This window comes from Vitis vinifera, chromosome 19, assembly GCF_030704535.1.
Source record: "Vitis vinifera cultivar Pinot Noir 40024 chromosome 19, ASM3070453v1".
Lineage (NCBI taxonomy): Eukaryota > Viridiplantae > Streptophyta > Magnoliopsida > Vitales > Vitaceae > Vitis > Vitis vinifera.
In genome coordinates, this window is record NC_081823.1 from 10492926 (window position 1) to 10513144 (window position 20219).

The 20219-nt window shown below is 30.7% G+C and overlaps 1 protein-coding gene across 1 annotated transcript; it reads right to left on the bottom strand.

Moving 5' to 3' along the window:
* Positions 1–13: 13 nt before the first annotated feature.
* Positions 14–9279, bottom strand: LOC100254870 (actin-related protein 8). Its single transcript, XM_002264092.4, has 12 exons — positions 8736–9279; positions 8132–8217; positions 7643–7713; positions 7417–7484; positions 7041–7102; positions 6516–6613; positions 4619–4700; positions 3864–4006; positions 2320–2468; positions 1387–1520; positions 1057–1175; positions 14–389 (listed from the first exon to the last, which is right to left on the bottom strand). The coding sequence occupies exons 1-12, from the start codon at positions 9053–9055 to the stop codon at positions 300–302; spliced, it is 1422 nt and encodes a 473-aa protein (XP_002264128.1). The 5' UTR covers positions 9056–9279; the 3' UTR covers positions 14–299.
* Positions 9280–20219: the final 10940 nt, after the last annotated feature.

Genomic DNA, 20219 nt, shown 5'->3' on the forward strand with positions numbered 1-20219 from the left:
GAAACCGAGAAAATTAACAATTAACTCTATATCTATATATGATTAAGTCTCAGCAAGGTACAGAACTTGTGCTTATCATAATACAATCAATTTCTAGCCAGCTAACAGCATGTATGCTTATGGTGCTGATAATAAATGAAATTACAGGAAATGCTGCAAGAGAATTTTATTCAAGGATGATTGCACTTGAATGATCAAGAATAAATAGATAGCAAACAACTTGCACAAAATCAAACTATGGTTTTGCCTCCACATGAAACCTTTGCTGCTCCCATAAAGACAGAATTAGACTATGACGACTAGTTAAATATTGTCACCATGAGGTTGCGTCTCACCTTGGGTCGGAACTGCTTCTTTGTCATACACCAACTCCCAGGGAAGGTGCTCAACTATATTGTAATGCAAAAGTAAACTTATAATCACCAAGAGATGAAAATGCATTGAAAATAAAAAAACTACCATCTATTGTTCATCCAGCAGCCTAAAACTTAGGACCATAATCAATAAGGACTGAGTCCGCCATTGCAGTATCAGATCATATGCTTAAGAATCAACTTTGAGGTTCAGCAAAGATATTGAAATTCATCTCTTCTTTTTAAAGATCTTAGAAGTAAAGTAAATGTTTGGATATACTTCTTATTTTCTGTTTTTAAAATTAGAAAACAGTAATAACTTTTATTAATAATGCAAGAACTCTTAAAAGACTTATATTACAAAAGCAAGGATTTTAAAATCTGTTTTAAAAAATTGAGGTATTAAAAAATTTTAACTACCAAAAATTTTAAAATTTCTAAAAGTTATTTTTAAAGATATAATGCAATCAATACTTTTTGTATAAAATGTTCTAATTTTATATAGAAGTTTCTAATTTTAAAAACAAAAAATAGAAAATGCATCCAAATGAACACGAAGTTACCACCATAACTTGACCCAAAAAGTTCAAACTAAGAGAGGCCAATGAGGAGTGTTTCTTGAAACAATATTTTCAAATTTTGTTGATGATTAAACATGAAATAATGTCGAAACATGTTCATTAATGTAGTGCAGTAAGCTCACATTGCTGATAATCTTTGCCCCAAACCATGCAGATTTTTCACCATAAGGAGGAGGGAGGACTCTAATGCCATTGGCTACAGATGGGCAAACAAGTCCATGCAGTTCCTTTTCTAACCTTTCTGAAACACATCATTGCAAAATTATATTCAGGAGCATATACTTAACACATCATTGCAAAATTGTATTCAGGAGCATATACTTAACAGTCAAATACATCGCATTTTAGTTTATTAATTATGTAATTCTGGAAAACAAAATCAACATGTTGCTTTTCATCTATGCCTATAACACAAAAATGGAAAATTTTCATCTGAAAAAATTGACTTCTACCTGCTAGTCCTGGTAAACATGCACTTCCTCCTGCTAAGACTACAGTCTTGAACCAAGATTCATCAGCTGTTATTGCAGCAGATTGGCAATGGTCCATGCAATGTGCTACTGCCTGGTGCAAACCCATCATTGTGCTGTATCACAGGGAGAACAGAATTTCAATCCATCACTCAGGGAACTCATAAATCTTAATCCAATAGAATAACATACTAACAGTCCTGCTTGGTGGACCATAAAGAAAAATTAGCAAGGCAAGCACACAGCTCACAGAAGGAGTCAGACCATCATCATATGAATCACATGAACCTACACTAAGATTAAATGCTTGAAATCACTTGATTCTAAATGTCAGTTCATAGTATATTTTTTTTTCTTTTTTTTTTTCCTTCTTTTTATTTGTTTTTTTCTTCCAAAGATTTCCCTGTCCACCTTTGATCTGACCATACTGAAATATGAATTACTAGCATTATTTTTAAAATATTGAAGAAATTTTGGCACCTTTCACATGCCAATAAGTTGCATTTGAAAATAAATCAGCATCCACATCCAGAATTTTTTATTAAAGGAAAAAACCAACCATATTTTGGCTTTCAAATTCCAATAACCTTTTGCATTAAAGAACTTTTTCCAGGTAACTAGTTTATAGCACTTGTCTATTGTTAATAATAGATTGTTCATTTTCCAATCAGTGTCTTGGAAGCATTGTTCAACACAGATTTATTTACTGTGATCCCCACTCCCAGGCTTAGGATCAAACAGAGTTAGATGTCTGCCTAGCTCATTTTGGGAGCCAAACTTGCTTTAGAATACTCAAGAGACAGCTTCTGCAGCAGCAATTTTTCTTAGGTTTCATACAATATCCAAAAACATTATTTTTAAGCCAATACAGCACCACATCTTAAATAGAGAAAGACTGCAGGGACAAGGACTTACACTCCTGCCATTCTTGGCTGGAATAGTATCTCTCCTGTTTGAAAGCGCTCCCTCGAAAGAGTAAACCAACCTTCTGATGCAACTTGAAATGATGCCCGTGTATCTTTGGATAGCTCAGCTTCATAGTCAGCAGCAACATAACACAGATTCTGTAAATCCATTCAGCAAGGAAAATTTCAGACAACTTGTAAAAAATATGCCTTGACAAAAGCCTAGCTTGGAAAGGCATTACAAAAGACAAATTTGAAGTCTCAGGAAGGGAAGGGAAGGAATATAACAATTAATCAGCTTGGCTTATTATACAACTGAAAACAACAGAGAAGAAAGGAAAATTCTCTGAACTGTTTTTCCCTCCCAAAAAAGCCATCTGATTCAATGTCCTTTATGATATTTGATCAAGGATTGTGAGAGTTTGTGCCAGTGAATCCAGGTTTCATGCCTGATTGAGTAACAGATATAGAACTCCAGTTGGTGCGCCTGCTTTTAGGCGCTTTTAATATATCTACTCAATTGCCTAGCAAAAAAGAGATAGAACTCCGAATAAATATTATAAGTCAGTGCCTGTACAAGAAGGTCTTCATGCCTAAATCTTAAAAAAGACCATATGGTCAAATTATAGAAGGTATGCTAATGAAGCATACGATTTGTGTTCCCTTAATGACATGAGAAAATCCAAATTTATAGATAACTAATCAGTATTGATTCTTTTCGATAAAAAATCCAGAATTGATTACATTTGAGATTATGCACGAAATATCCTTTTTTGGCCCTCTTTAGCCCCATGTCTCCAAGTCACTTCTTTTTTTGTCCAAGTTGCTTCTCTTTTTGTCTAACTCACTTCTTTCTTTGTGAGTTTGGCGATATGTTGTATGGTTTTAACTTTTCCATGCCTGCATATTGTGATAAGCTCACTTACTCTGTTATTTATTCTTTTCCCCTTTATGCTTTGATATGACTACAAGAGGAACATAATTTCCTTGCTGCGATGAGGAAAACCAACCTGCATTCTCAGCAAGATTCTTATTCTTCTGAAGATGGTTCGAAGATCCACTGAATTCACTCCACATGCAAACCTACAAGTGATATTTTATTTGTTGGATATTGGGACCTAATACTTGTGCTTGTGGAAATTAGATCAGACAAAAGATAAGGTGCAAGAAGGTTCACATTGAGCTAGTTCATAGACTGTTATAGCTTGTTTGTTAGGGGTCAATCCCAACTTCCAACATAGATCCAACATCCTAAAGCACTTCAAGATACACCGTCGACAAAAAGAAAAAATAAGACTCTTAAAGCTAATACAATGTAGCATGCCCATATAAGCTGAACATAACACCCACTATATTGAATCTTATGTTTCTTAGGCACTCATAATTTTTCTTCTAACTTTGAAGAAGCATGCCTATTGTGAAAATAATCGAAAATTGGCTCCCTATATTTGCAGGATGTAAAATCACATCTTATGCCACTACATGAGTTTCCTATCAAAGAGAAGCAAAAGAAAGAACAGTAACAATATACACTCAAAGGGACGGTATGAATACCTCTTTCAGTGAGCGAACAGTGTAAAGTGACTCAAAGTTCATATTTTGCTGCTGCATCCGCTCCCTGAGAAATCCAGTGAGTTTCAATCCTCCCATTCCCACAACTTCCACACCCACCTTGCGCATCACTTTTCCATGTAAAACTTTAATACAAAACAGGAAACATATTGAGATATATTCCCAAGTGACTTCGTATGATTACAAGCATATGGAGAGCACACAAAGACAAAAGGGTGATGTACTGATAGTGAATCAGTCAAGAATAATTGGCTGAGCAAATACTACATGCATAGCCCAGGCAAACAGATTGTGAGAGAAAAGAATTCCCAAGGGACTTTGCATAATTACAAGGAATTGGAAAGCACAGAAGAAGAAAGGGTGATGTACTGATAGTGAATCAATTAAGAATAATTTGCCAAGCAAATACTACATGCATAGCCCATGCAACAGGGGGTGAGAGAATAATTAGATGACATCAACAAAAACAAATCAGGAGGCCTAAAAAAATATCACATAATTGATGACAAAGGGAGCTATCCAGAGAGGAGGAGAGGTCTGAGGTTCAGTTCCCAGTATTAACCAGGAGACCACAGTGGAAGGGCCCCATCAAGCATTAAGTATGAATTTGAGAAATTGACAGACTCAAAACAAATTTGTTGGAGCTTGAGGCCCACTATTCCAGCATGCTGCAACAAGGTTTTTCATATCAATTTTACAATTATGATAAGTATAGGACAAAGACCGGAATATCTTACTTGGAACAATAGATGTGCAGTGGAAACCAATATTAACAACAATTCCTGAAGTTTGCTTTGCTGCATACAAAGCTAAGGTTGCCTGCACTTATATCATAAGAAGAATGCATTAGGTGATTGGCATGTAACAAAAACAAGAGAAGATGGGCACCCCAAACCAACCCACAAACAACTAAAGAAAGAATTAAAAAAATTAGAAAAAAGGGCAAAGAAAGAAAGATGAAACCATATCCATGTGAAAGCACCCAAACCTTGATATGCTGTTCAGATGAACTTTATGAAACCTCTAGTGTATTATGTAACAATTGAATATGATCATACTAGGTTCAACAATAAAAATCACCTACATCAGAATCATATTCATGCCCTAATGGAGGTAAATATCAGCTTTTAGAATAAATCAAAAGATCAATTTACAAAAGGACCCCCTATCTTGGCAAAATGACCCATAATATTACATCCCAACTTAAGACAGATAACATGAGAAAGCAATTGTACTCTTCCATTTATCAGGTCTGATATCCAGAAAATCCCCAATGTGAGCTCCTGTTGTTATTAGAAAGCACAGTTTTATGTCATTGGTGACTGGTGTTCTAAACAAGCCCAAGTAAACTAGGAGAGCAAAATCCTCCAAGTAATAAACAAGATATTTAGTGTCCATTCAGATACGCTTCTGGTTTTCTTCTTTTAAAATCAGAAAATAATAGTAATTTTTATAAAAAATACAAGAACTCTAAGAGGCTTACACTGAAAAAGAAATGACTTTAAAAATTGTTTAAAACAATTGAGGTTCAAAAAATTTTTACAATATCAAATTTTAAAATTTTTGAAAGTGACTTTTAAAGACATAAGGTAAATCTATACTTTTTGGACAAGATGCTCTAGTTTTGTATAATAAGTTTCTGATTTTAAAAACAAAAAACAGAAAGTACATCCTAATGGACACTTGGATTATTGTTGTAGTCATATAGAAAGCTGATGGATGGGAAGAGCCACCAAATACTTGTACTAGTTCTATACTAACCTTCCAGGAAAAAGGTGCCAGGGCAGAGAAGTCATTAACAGTGTAAATGAGTATGCACATTAATTTAAGAGTAGGCATGTTGAAGGTTAGATTCATGGACTGATGCTCTTGGGTTTAGTAGTGGATATGCTTTGCTTGGGCTAGGTTTAGTTTATGATAGGAGGAGGTTTCTTACCTCCCCCTTGCCATCAGTTGAGAATCCTTTTTGGTTTGGCTAAGGGTATAATCTTTTTGGTTAGGCCACAGCTATGATTTTGCTTTGGCTGGTTTAATTTAGGTTATGTTTGGGTTCCTTCCTTTCCTTGCCTTCCCTGTAAAGTGATAACTTCATATGGTCATATGAGATAACTTCTTAATGGATTTATTTTCCATAGTTCAACAGCTTGATATGGATGAAGATGATCAATTATGGAGTAGGGAACATCAATGCTATGTACCAACTATCTCCCAAAAAAGGAAAAAAGAAATACCAACTTGTCTAATTATGAAGCAGGCATATAGTAGATATGAAAAGAAAAAACACATACAAATGGGCAATATTGAATTTTATAATTTGGAACTTCTTTCATCTAAATGATCCAAGACAACTTGTTCGAGAAGAAGTTTATCGGTAGTTCAAATTTATGATATATATTGTACATGAATAATGATAAGAAAATGTGAACCACCAAATATACTTACAAGCTATATGAATGACTAGCAAAAAATACAATATTGCTAAGCTTGATGGGAAAGGGAGCATATTTCATCACCAACAACAAAAATGCAATATGGATCTTGAAAATCATCAAACCATAAAACCCTTCATTTGTTTTCTTTTGCTTTTTCTCCTTGAGAAGTGGAATTATTCAAATAATCAAGAAAAAAATCCACCTGGTTGATGGCACAAACAGCAGGAACGTTCATATCAAACAAGACTGAATGAATGGTTTCCTTTAGCTGCCTTCGAGATGCTTTAGCAGATTCATTATCTAGAATAGTAAAGAAAGAAAACCAGTTAGATGGATGAGAATTAAACATATTGGAAAAACCCTGTATGTCAAACCCCAAACTTTAATCACTGGTTGTGTAACAGTTAGTCAGTCTGATATCACCAGATCTCAAAGCATTACTGGGAGTAAAATAATATTTTACTTAGGAAGTGAATACTATTGGCTACTTCAGTATTAAATATCACTTGTTATTTTTTCAGCATAAAATGAATAATTGAATGCACACTTAATTTTAGAGTGTCCAGAGACACTTAAAATTCGAAGTCGAGAAAGTGAATAACCAATCAAGCATATCCTCTCTACTGTGACTGGGTTATGACAGTAGTTGAAAGAAGTCAAGACACGAACACAGATGAATAAAAATACATGATATTGCCTTGGTGTAAATTACTTAAATAGCAGTTACCGTCATAATGGCAGATTGGAACAGATAAGACAATTGGTTGTGCAGATGGCTTCACGTGCATTCTGTAAAGAGATATGATCAATATCATAAAAGGGCAAAATTTTGAACATCAAGACCAAGATGTGCTAATAGATTGACGGTCATGACAAGTGTTACATTATAACTGTAACAGGTACATTCAGTATGCTATAGAAGCAAGTTTCTCATCTACCTGTTAAGTGCCGTTGGTGAATCTTAGAAATCTTAGAGTGTGTACAATATGTAATCATACAACATGAAATCTTTTTTAACAATGAAACTAATAATTAAATTGCCCAGATCAACCAATAACAAATCATGGGAGGCAGCATTACAAACAAGAAATAAAAATACTGACCTGCTATAAATCGTTGCCAAAAAATGTCTAAGCCTGGAGTATATTGGCGTTTCAATGTTTCCAAATTCCTGTGCAGCAAGCAAAGACAGAGTAAGAACACAATTTTTTCAAACTACAAGTACATAAGATCAGGAAAAACAACTAAAATTCCAATGGATCTCCCAAATTTCAGAAAACTGTTTCTGAGAACTTCTAAACTGTGAGTTATAACTGGAAGGAAACTCACTAAAAATGTTGCCGACATCCCGGTGGTAGTATCATATTTGCTCCATCCATACTTGCAATAGCCAGACCCACCTTTTCATAAGTGTCAAAACAGAAAAATCAAGACTATTCACAATAATACCTTTTGAACCATAGAACCCAAGAAATTTTGTCAAAGAACTGAGAAGATTGAAAACAGAAAAATCAGTTATTTATGTGTTATAGAGTTGCTTATGATTCAATATTCTCTGCTTCTAATCCAAAGCAATAACTGACCAAAATCCTACTGAATGGCATGGTAGGAATTCTTTTTGCAATTGGCATTCACATAAACATACCAGAGCTATTCCTCTGATATAAAATATTTCCCGGGTAACCAATCTAGTAATCTACCATGAGTTGCATAGTCATGGAAAAGAGGTCTAAAGAAATGGGCTCTAAAATATAAAATAATAATGCATCAATCCTCAGCTATGATAAAGTGAGAGTATCTAAGGTTACAGAAAAACACCATCAATAATAATAGCGCCCGGGGCTTTTGCTCGTCGGCCAAAAATATGCATGAAAGATAACTGGGGCATCTGATCATTGAATGTCCTGCAAGACAGTCGGTATTAAGAATTAAAAACATATATATAAAGCTCACTGAACATAATGCACTTCCCCAATACAAGCATTCACAACCAGGACAAATCAAAATTAAAATTAAACAAAAACAAAAATCCTTATTAAACCCAGTTCATCTTGCAATTCAACAACTTATGAGCACTTGGGCTTCTGAATTCCAGTCCAAACACTTTCTCTGACTGTGGAGTCGGTTTTTTTTCAGGGTTGAAGTTAATGAAATTCAGATTCTCTTAAAGTAAAGAACCAATTGCAGGCTCAGTGACCAAATAGGCCATATTTTCTCCAGCAACCGAGCATAGGGAAACAAGAAGTTCAAAAAAAAAAAAAAACTCCATTTGGTTTTCACAAAATTGAAATTCAGGGAATTTAGATTCTCCACTAAAAAAATAATCAAACCGAACAGAAATCGATTCAAATTAAATCATCTCATTCCCTTTCCAAAAATTTCTGAGCCACCAAACAGAAAGCGACCAAAATTGGGGACTCACAGAAGAGGGTAGCCCATCTGCAAATGGGTCTCGGCGAAAACAAGTGAATCCCAAGAACCGGGTTGGTTCTGTTCCTTCTGGAGCAAGTAAAGCCAGAGTTGATTATCGGAAACGAGAAATTTCCAATACTTGCAAACAAGGCTCAACTTCGCAACTTCCCTGGGCTCGAGAAACTGGAGAATATGCATGAAGACATCGAAAGGTATGTGACTGAATGCGCCCGTCGACGACTGAACCACCACGCGCCGATCAGACGATTCAGAGGTCGCCTTTGAACTTCTCGAAACCGATTCCCAAACCTTTCTCAGCAGCGCAGCCATGGATAGTCAAGCTGATTAGCACAGTCCCGCGTCGGCGTTGAAAACAACCGTTTTCTTATTTCTAATTTTTATTTTTGGAACAATTCGAAGATATGTCGTACATGATGTTGTTTTCAAGGCAAAACCAGTAATTTTTGGAAGCTTAGAATGCGGAGTGAGAGAATGGAGGAGAAGGTGAGGTGGCGCCATGTACAGTGTACACGTTGCAAAATCAGAGAACCAGTGGCAAACGTGTAAATGGAGGGTGGAATGGCGTATGATGTTTGTCTGATTTTGACCTTTTACTTTTACATCGTTACCGTACGCAGGATTAAAATGTCGGCCTCGAAACTCCCATCATATATCGGAAGTCAACATGGTCAAAGCCAAAAAAAAAAGAGCGATTTTTCTTCTGCTGTTGGGGGATTCGAACCCCAACTGTTGCCCATTGATAGAAACTGTGCACCAAATTTATAAATTAAACATTATCATATAAACAAAATATTAAAATAATATTTTAAGGAACAAATTAATTATAATTATTTTATAATTAAATGAAAATATTTGGTTGAATTTATTAGTAAAAATATAAAAATTATCTTGATATTTTTTTTTTCATAATGTTTTTAATATCATTAATATATTAATTAAATATTAAAAAATTATACATTTATCATATTTTTTATATTATTTAATATAATTAAATTAAATATATTATTATTATTTTAATATTAAATATATTTTAGAATTAAACATATTATAATCAAATATCATAATATTATTGTTGAATAATATTTGATATAATTTAATAATTAATATACACTTATTAAATTTATATTTTTTTATTTATGCATACAATACACATATTAGTATAGACTTTTAGTTATATCGTTTTAATTTTAAAATTTTCTAATTTAATTTAATTTTTATATTTTATAATTGAATAAGTTGAATTTTAGGTAAAAATAAATATTTTCTGTAATTTAAATTTATTTTTATATTAAAAATAATATGATATTCTAGTAACGTTGTTGAAAGTAATTAATAAATCTTGCATTAAAATTTAATATTAATCACAACATTTTTAAAATATAATTTTCATATATTTGAAAGAGAGTAATAATTGATTTTTTTTGCATATATTTTAGCATTTTCATACAACATATATTGTTATCATATGAAATAAAAAAAATCATGTTGAAATCATTTAATAAAATAATTTTAATATTTTCATTTTAAATTGTATTTTTTTAAAAAAATAATTTAAAGTTATATATTGAAATAAACTTTTCAAATCAAGATTTTGCTGGGTTTAATTTATTTATTTTTATCATTTTAAAAGATAAATAACTTAGACATAAAAGCCTAAACGAAAAAAAAGAAAAGAAAAAAAAGTAGGGTATATTGTAGATTGAGAAAACAAAGCTATGTTTAATTAAGAAAAACACCCAAAAGGAGGAGTGAATTGAGTTTTTAAAATTTTTTCAATCACAACAAATTCAAACACAATATAAGCAAAATAAAGAGATAGAGTTAGAGAATTCAAACTCGGGTTTATAGTGGTTTGACACTTCCTTGCCTACGTCCACTCTCCTCAATCTCCTAACCGAGTGAGGGTTCCACTAACTTGAAGCTTCAACCGAGCTTTCAATTTTCTACCGAGCTTCCAATCTTCTTACACTTGAATTCCGACTCCAATGGGCTCTTACACAATCTCTTCAAGATTCAAACCTTTTGAAGGTTTTAACACTCAGATTTTTACAAGAAATGATCCTTCAACCTAGCTTAAGGATAGCTCAAATACAAGACAAAGCTAGGATGACACACAAGAGTGCACTAAAGGATATGCAAGTGGTGATTTAATGCACTATGAAATAAGTGAGAGCTTTTTGATCAAGAACAGGTAGGTAGACTATTGAATGCAAGTGTTCTCTTGTCAATAAATGAAGTGAAGCTCTCAATTTATAGGTTTCTAAGCTCAGGAGTCAAAAACAGCAAAAGGTAACCTCGTCCGGTTGAGCTAGGGGTCGACCGGTTCACTAACTGTTAGAGCATTTAATGCACGATAGGTTACCGTTGCCTCGACCAGACCTAGACCGGGAAGAGAATCCCCTCGACCGGGAAGAGAATCCCCTCGACCGGGAAGAGAAGGCGATTGGGTGAGAGAGAAACTTTTTGGCCTCCCTCAACCAGTCCTCGATTGGACAAGCACAACCGGTCGACCAGTTGAGTCGGTTGGCCATAACCTCGACCGATTGAGCCTTTTTGGCCCCGAAAACCTATTTTTTAATTCCTTTCTTTTCTAACGCTTAGGCAAAGTCTTTAGGTGAATTATTAAGCCAATTATAAAACATTTTGCCTAAGGTACATTAGTTAAAAATTCGGGTTTTAATGAAATCGAAGTTTTAAAGAATAAACCGAGTTTTCTAAGTTGCATGAAAGGTGTGAAAATCCTAAGTGCACTCATGCATTCATCTTACATTAATTTCCTATTATCACAAATCTTCCAAACGTCTCGATCTTGTATCCATTTGGTCATTTGATGAATTTTCAAGTTTATGCCTAAGATTCTTAACCATTAAACAAATTAGTCACTTAATTATGATTTGTTATCATCAAAACCCGATTATGAGAACCCTTGGGCTAACATAGATGATACAACGTAGTTGTGGCCCCTCATTGTGGTTATGTCTGCATTGATGACTCAACTGTATGGAAAGGAGCCATAAATTGAGAATTGAAAAATAAAATAAAAACAAAAATATTTCAAAATCTTTTTTTAATTTAAAAAAAAAATCAAATCTTTTTAAAATTCTATGAGTTTCCTTGATTGTTTTTTTTTTCCCCTTTTCTTTTTAATAAAATATTATGTCTAGATGGAGTCCAAACCCTAATATAAATGTGCATTTTGGAACAGTTAGTTTTAGAACTCACCTTTTAAGCCTTAAGTCATTATTGCCTCTACATAATCCAAAACTTTTGGGTCATGTTTGCTTAGTCCAATATATTATGGGATAAGATAAAAAAGAAGATATCATATCTTATTTAATATTTGGTTTATATATAATGTTCCCATATCTATATTTATAAATTTAATAAAACTATATTTTATAGGAACAACTCAAGAAGATATAAAGGAATCCACAATATATCTCCATAAGTTAGAACAATTGAAATTATGTAACATTTCGTATATAAAAGAATATGAATAAAAATTTAGGAAATACGCAATTCTTGCTAAAGTAGATAAAACCCTTGAATATTTAAACAATATATATTAAAAATACAAGGACATGTAGAACTTAGATTATGGAATGAATTTTCAACCTCCGAATATAAAAACTCTCCTTATATAAGTGCTAGAATAGAATTTGTAAAAAAATTAGTTAGAAAAAGAATGTGTAAGTACATGAGAAAGAAGCCAAATAAAGAAATAAGATATAAATCAACAACTTTGTAAAAAATTATATATAGGAGAAAATCTAAACATAGGATGTAAAGAATATAAGTTCAGAAAACCAAAGAACTATAATAAATTTTTAAGAAGAAAGTCAAAAACCTTTTCTAAAAAACAACCTTATTAAACAAGACATAAAAAATCTAGAAAGTTTTGGATAAAAAAAAAAAAGAACTAAGAAAAGAAAAAGACAATGTAAATGCTATTTGTGTGATCAGGAATGCCATATAAGACCTGAATGTCCTGAACTTAAAAAACTATTAAATGAATGAAGTAGAAAAACCCAAGCAAAAATTAACCTAATTAATGAGTATCAGGTCGATAGTCAAGAAGAAGAACTCATTAGCAAATTAGATTTTGAAAGTTAAAATTTAAGTGTATATAGTATAGTGAAACCGAAAGAGAAGAAATTTGTATGATTATTGAAAAAAAGGAAAATCAACCTAAGAAAACTTCTTTAAATTTAGAAAAACTTGTACAACCTTTAGAAAGTAAAATAAAACCTTATAATCTGTGGAAAGATTTACAAATAATAATTCAATGAAAAATCTCGAAAGAAGAGGAAGACAATTCAAACTCTAAAGAAATAAAAGAACTAGTAAGTCTTGTAAATATATATATATATACAAAAAATAGAACAAGTAAATACTGCAAATAAAGTTAAATCCATCATTTTTCCAATAATAATTAAATTAAAAATCATAGAAATAAAAGTAGATGCAATGTTAGATATTAGAGCCAATAAAAACCTTTTATTTGAAACTTTATTACCTTAGGAAGACCAGCAAAAACTAGTTCAACCAGTAGAATTAGACCAATATAATCAATAAAAACTAGTATTAACCAAGTATATTTTAAATATATTAGTCATAATTAACAATATAACCTTAGTGTTATCTCAAACTTATCTTGTACCTTATATAAGTTTATATCATTTCATTTTAGGTTAAATTTTATACATTCTTTACAAGGAGATATAACAATACAAAATAACCAAGTTAGTTTTCATCCTAAGACCACAACAATTATTTTTACAAAAACGCATCAAATAAAAATCATAATGTAACCTTTCATCATGTTAACAAAGTAGAAGCACAAAATGATATTATAATTAATGATTATTCAGAATAATTAAGGAATGAAAATAAGTTTAAAAAAAAACCTTATATTAGAAGCAGAAAAAATAGGAATTATAAGAGAAAACCCACAAAAATATTGGAATAGAAATAAAACAACTTGTAAAATACCAATTAAAAACCCAAATTTAACAATAAAAACGACAGATATAGCATGTAACCTTATAGATATAAAGGAATTCAAAATTTAAATAGAAGAACTATTACATAATAATCTCATTAGACCAAGCTTTAGTTCCCATAGATTTTCAGCCTTTTTAGTAAGAAACCATAGTGAAGAAAAAAAGAGAGGAAAAACTAGGATGATTATTAATTATAAAAGATTAAATGATAATACATATGATAATGCTTATAAAATTCCAAATAAAGATTCGTTAATCAATTCTATTCAAGGATGTAAATACTTTTCTTAGGTATATTGTAAAAGTGGATTTTGGCGAATTAGATTAGAAGAAGATAGCAAACCATGAACAACATTTTCATGTCCCTATGGATTATATGAATGGAATGTAATGCCATTTGGATTAAAAAGAATGCTCCTTAGATATTTCAACAAATGATGGATAATATTTTTTGGTAAATATTATTTTTTTTCTTGTATATATTGATGATATTCTTGTTTTTTTGCATACTTTTCAAGAACATATAAAGCATTTAGAATTCATTTTTGAAAAACTAATTAATCATGGATTAATAGTAAGTAAAAAGAAAGTGAAATTATTTAAAACCCAAATAGAATTTTTAGGATTAGAATTGGAGGATAGACAAATAAAACTGCAAGATCATATAGTAAAAAATAAATAAATAAATTTCCAGATAAAGTCAAAAACTTAAAAACCCTTCAAAGTTTTTAAAGATTATTAAACTATACTAGACCATATATTAAAAACTTTAGTGGATTAGCTGGACCCCTTTATGGTAAAACAAAAAACACAAGACATAAATATTTTAACCAAAAAGATATTAAACTTGTACAAAAAATAAAGGAACTTGTAAAACATCTCTCAACTTTACATTTACCCTTAGAAAGTGAATAAAAAATAATTTAAACTAATACTAGCCAAACAGGATGGAGGATATACTTTTAGTAGTCGCTAACATTGGAGAAGAATAACTTTGTAGATACTGTAGTGGAACTTTTAATGATTATCAAAAGAACCTTAGTTCTATAGACTTAGAAATTGAAACAATAATCTTAGTCTTAGAAAAATTTCAATTATTTTTAAACCAAGAATAATTTACTTTAAGAACCGATTGTGAGAATATTAAAAAATTATTTTGAAAATAAAATTCTTCAAAATTGTCCAGCAAAAGATGGATAAAGTTTCAAAACTCTTTAATTGGTTTCAAACCTAAATTTGAACATATTAAAGGAAAAGATAATATATTAGTAGATTGGTTAAGTAGACAAATAATTAATAATGTTGATAATTCTAATGATTGATTTTATTCTATAGGAACATGGCTCAAAGAAATCCCACTAAAGCTAGAACCTTTCAATTTGAAACCATATGTCTGAACAAAGTGTTAAATCCAAATTTGAGGTTTAACTCTTTATATTCTCAAAACCTTTTTGAAGAGCATAAGGTTATTGTAGATAATCTTTGGTCTCTAAAATCACAAAATTTTCCAAACCAAAATTTAGAATATGCTTATGGAAAAATCGTGTCAACTTTAGCCCAACATTTATAAAACCTTCAAAACCAACTAATTGCTTTAGAAACCCAAAAATTTCAAAATCTCAAAATCCAAGAAAATTAAAAAAGACTGATAAAAGATTTAAAAACCAGTACAATGTCAACCAATCAAACCAATTGTTTTAATATTCAACTTGAAATGCTTAGTTTAATAAGGAAATCATCTTTTCTATATGAACAATATGAAAAACTTCTTGTTAAAAACCTAATTAGAGCTGATAACTACTCTTTAGTCAAAACCTTTTTCCTGCAAACCTAATATAACAAAGTGTTTAACAATCAAGAACTTTTGTACAAGCATTTTAGAACAAAAAATGTTGAGATAAAAACAAGGTATATGACATATCATGACCCTAAATTTTTCTTTGTTATATATTTAGCTTATGTGAATATGTCTATTGTAAATAAAGAAGTTTTTTATTTAGTACCATAGTTTATGGATTAGGGAATTTTAAAAAATGTTTTCATGAACCATGTATCTCAAATCCCTGAATTTTTTTCGAAAAAATTAAAAGATATTTTAACCTATCTTTTCAAAACCAAAAAACAAATCGACATTTCTTTTGAAACCATTCCACCTTTATTTCAAACCAATAGATCAATAGTGTCAGCCTATCACCATGTTTATATAAAACATAATAAAAAACCACTTATTCCTCGATAAGAACCAGAATGGGAAATGACCCATTTAAATGAATTTTCAGAATTTTTAACTCGTTTTAGAGCCTTTCAAATTTATAATCTTAGACCAACCCAAAATAAACTGTTTCATTTCGTTGGAGAAACAAAAACCATGTCTATATGAAGAAACAAACATTTAGAACACATTATTGTTCCAAAACCTTTCATTACTCCTGAAGAACAAGATTTTATAACCGAATTTAGTGTAGAGTTACCAGAACCATCTTACCTCAGTGATGACACATCATTTTGGGAAAACCTTGATGACAAAAGTTATTATAATATGCAAAATCCAATGAAACATTGATTTCAACAATGACGACATTGAAGCAGTAAATGCGTCTCAAACTACAAGAATTTAATGTAGCAGTAGAAGTCCAAAATCAATAAAGCCACGTATACTGCATGTGATAAAAAAAACAAAGAGACAAGGAAGAAGCCACTAGACGGATGGTAAAGAAGAAAGAAAAATCAAATATAACAAATCTTACCATTTTTACATTTATTGTTAACCAAACCTTTGAAGACTTTGTAAATATTTTTGTCTACCATCTACCAACTGCCAACAACCCCAATTAAATTTAGTTTGTTGTATTGTAAAATTTTTGTCTATAAATGAGTTGTAAACTGAGAGAGAAAACAAGCTAACAATCAGAGAGCAATCAAGAGAAATATAGTCCATTGTATCTTCAGCTTGTAAATTTCAGTATTCAGCAATAAAAAGTAAGAAATTTCTGTTAAATTTTTGTTCTCATTTTATTTGTAATTTAATTTATTTATGTATTTTTTTTCACCCTTACGGAGTAAAAGGGGTAAACAAATAAAGTAGGGAAATGAGAATTATTTGAATCATAGTTCTCTTTTTACTAGTTAATAACTGCAATATACATAGATAATATATATATATATATATATATATATATATATATATATATATATATATATGTTTTAGTCAATTTTATTTTATTTTTTTATTAAAAAAACGGGTGATTGAAAAAGTTTTTGCTATAAAATCAAGTTTTAAAACTAAAATTTTTAGTCTTAACTCTTGACTTATAACCTGTTTTTTAGAAAAATTGGTGTGTTAGGGAGACTTTGTTTGGTCAGAAATGGGGTATTACCTTGACACGAAGTAATGTTTTAAAATCTTAAGTTTATTGACTGAATTTTTTAGATATCCAGTTTTCAAAAAGTGTATTAATATGTAATAAATGCTTTCACATTGTAAATTGAAAGGTTTTACTTTAAATATAATATAATACAATGTAATAAATTCTCTCACGTTGTATATTGAAAGTTTTATTTTAATATAATTATATCATAAATGCGTTCACACTAGTTTTGGTTTTAAACTTTGATTCTCATTGTTTACACCTTAATTTTGAAGGAGAAATTTCAAAGTTTCTGCCATTTGCCTTGAATGTGAATAGTTGATGAGAAAAGTTGGTATCAGTGTAAAAAATTTTGAAAATTCATTTGAACGGGTCATTTCTCATTTTAGTTCTTATTGAGGAATGAGTGGTTTTTTATTATGTTTTATATAAACATGCTAATAAGTTGACACTATTGATCCATTGGTTTGAAATAAAGGTGGAATGGTTTCAAAAGAAATGTATATATATATAATCAAAAATCAATAATATTTATGTTTTATCTTTTATATTATCAAATTAAATAATGTATGAGTATAAATATACCAATATTTTAAATATTAGTAAATACAATATTTAAATGTAAATATATTGAAATTGAAGTAAAATTAAATTGATTAGTTTTAACTAATTTTATAATTTTTAAAAAATATCATATTATTTTATTTAATATTATAAAATTTTCAATTTGTCATACTCAACATGAAAGTGCATGCAGCCTGGTGGTTCTCTGCGGCCTTACTTGAGATTCATGTCTTGGGTTTGAGTCTTATGGGTGGATTTTATTTTATTGATTCCTTGAAATCAATCTCACATCGAGTTGGAATAAGAATGATGAGAAGGCACATGGATTCAAGAACGACCTGCAAATGCATAAAGGAATGGGCTTTTGAATTGAGCCCTTTAAAAGAGGGGCTAAAACGCCTAAATCAGGGTTTTAGTGGGCGGATTGGGCTTTTGAATTGGGCCCTTTAAAAGAGGGGGGTAAAAGGCTTGAATGGGTTTGGCATAGGAATGACAACGGGGCGGGTTCAGGATGGGTCGCTCCCATCCGAACCCCATCCCGTTTATTAAAAACAATTCTCATCCCCATCCATTTAAAAAATTAAACGGGGCGGGGTTCCCGGCGGCTGCACCATTTAGCATTTTTTTTTTTATAATTTTTTTAAATTACTTTTAAAATTTTTAATTACATTAAAATATATATATTTTATAAATAATAAAATTATTATATTTTTTATAACTTATTTTATTAAAATTTATTATTATTATCTACATATTAAAAATAGTAAAATAAAATTTTAAATTAAATTAATTTTAAAATTTAAATTAAATTTAATTATAAAATTAATTTTATATGTAAATGGGGTGGAATAGGACAATATCCGAACCCGCCTTGGGTTTAAAAAAAAAATCTCATACCCGTCTCAAACCCGTTTATTAAATTTAAACTCCGTCTCATTAGGGGCGGGGCGGGTATTTGAAAAAACCCGTCCCGTTGCCATCCCTAGTTTGGTGGGCTTGTGAGTGAAAAAATATAAGGGTCATTGGATTGTCTGGTTTTCCGATTCGACCGTCATTTATCAAATGGTCCAAAAGAGAGGACCGTCTGATTTACCCTTTTTAAAATCATGTATATATCTTATGATATAGATATCCTATCTTATCATATCTCATTAACCAACCAAACCCAATCCTAAGGGTTTTTCTAATAGACGGTGGGGATGAAACTAAAAATGAATAGTTCAAATTCAACCCCAAAAAAAAAGCTAATAAATAAATTAGGGTGAGAATGAACTTAGGACAAATTTTGAGGTCCACACTCCTCAATTTAATGAGAAACACTTTTTTTAAGGACTCACTCAGGACAAATTTTGGGGTCTACACCCCTTTATTCAATAAAAAACACTTTCTGCAAGTTCCCACTTAAGATGTGGCATATAGATGTTATTGTATTTACCCAAATCAAGAGAAAAGCTTGGAGGGTGCTATACGGACTTGATACACCTTCTCTTCCTTCAATCAAGTTCCATAGAGGTATCGAAGGATTTTGATTTTGTAAATGGAATTAAGGGCCCGTTGTGGTGAGATAAGCATTGTGTAAACACTAAACCCACTTCAATTGAATGGGGAGGAGGGAGCATTGGTACAGTTTATGAAGGCCTCCTATTAGTAGGATTTCATCAATTAGTGAGGTTCAACAAAAGGCCTCTAGGTAAAGGGCTTAAGGTTTGGTCTATATAGGAAGAACGAGAAGAATTACTAAGATTAGTTTATCCTTGGCCTCTCTAAAGTTCTTGTGTGTATCTCCTAAAGTCTCCTCCTCAGGGTCAAAAGTTCGTTTATTCATGATGAAGAAGTTGGATTATTTTAGATTTTGGGCCCTTTATCTATTTTTTTCTTAGTTCCTCTATCTTACTTTGGGAACATTTTGGCTCATTCCCTCGTTCAAAGTTGGTATAACAGTAATAATAATAAGATAGAATAAATGAGAAGATAAGTTATCTTTCATTTTTTTTATATCCTTTATATATGACGTTTAATAAAATTCCTTAAGGGAGATAAAATATGTACATCTCGTCTATTATAATCATCATTTTTATTTTTCCAATCTATTTTTCATGTTACTCAATTTACAGAATATACGATATAAAATTATTATTAATTAGGAGATTAAAAAGATTTTATTTATGACTTGAGAATCATGGAAAAAATTTTCATAATAATTTGCATATTATATTATATAATAAAAAATTTGTAATATATTTATTTTTAAAACACTTGTATCAAACTAAAATGATAAATTAATTTTAAAAATTTTTATTTAATATTATTAAGTAAAAGGGTATTTCAGGAAATAAATATTTGAATTATGAAAAAGTGTATGTATATTTTAAAATATTTTTAAGTGGGTATATGATTTATAAAAGTTGAGGTTTTTTTTATTTTCTTTTTTAAATTAGAGAATCAAAACCTACTTTTTCCTTCTTCTTTTTTCCAATAATGCATTTTCATTCAACAAATTAAACATTATTATAATATAATATATGGTATTGGAGATAC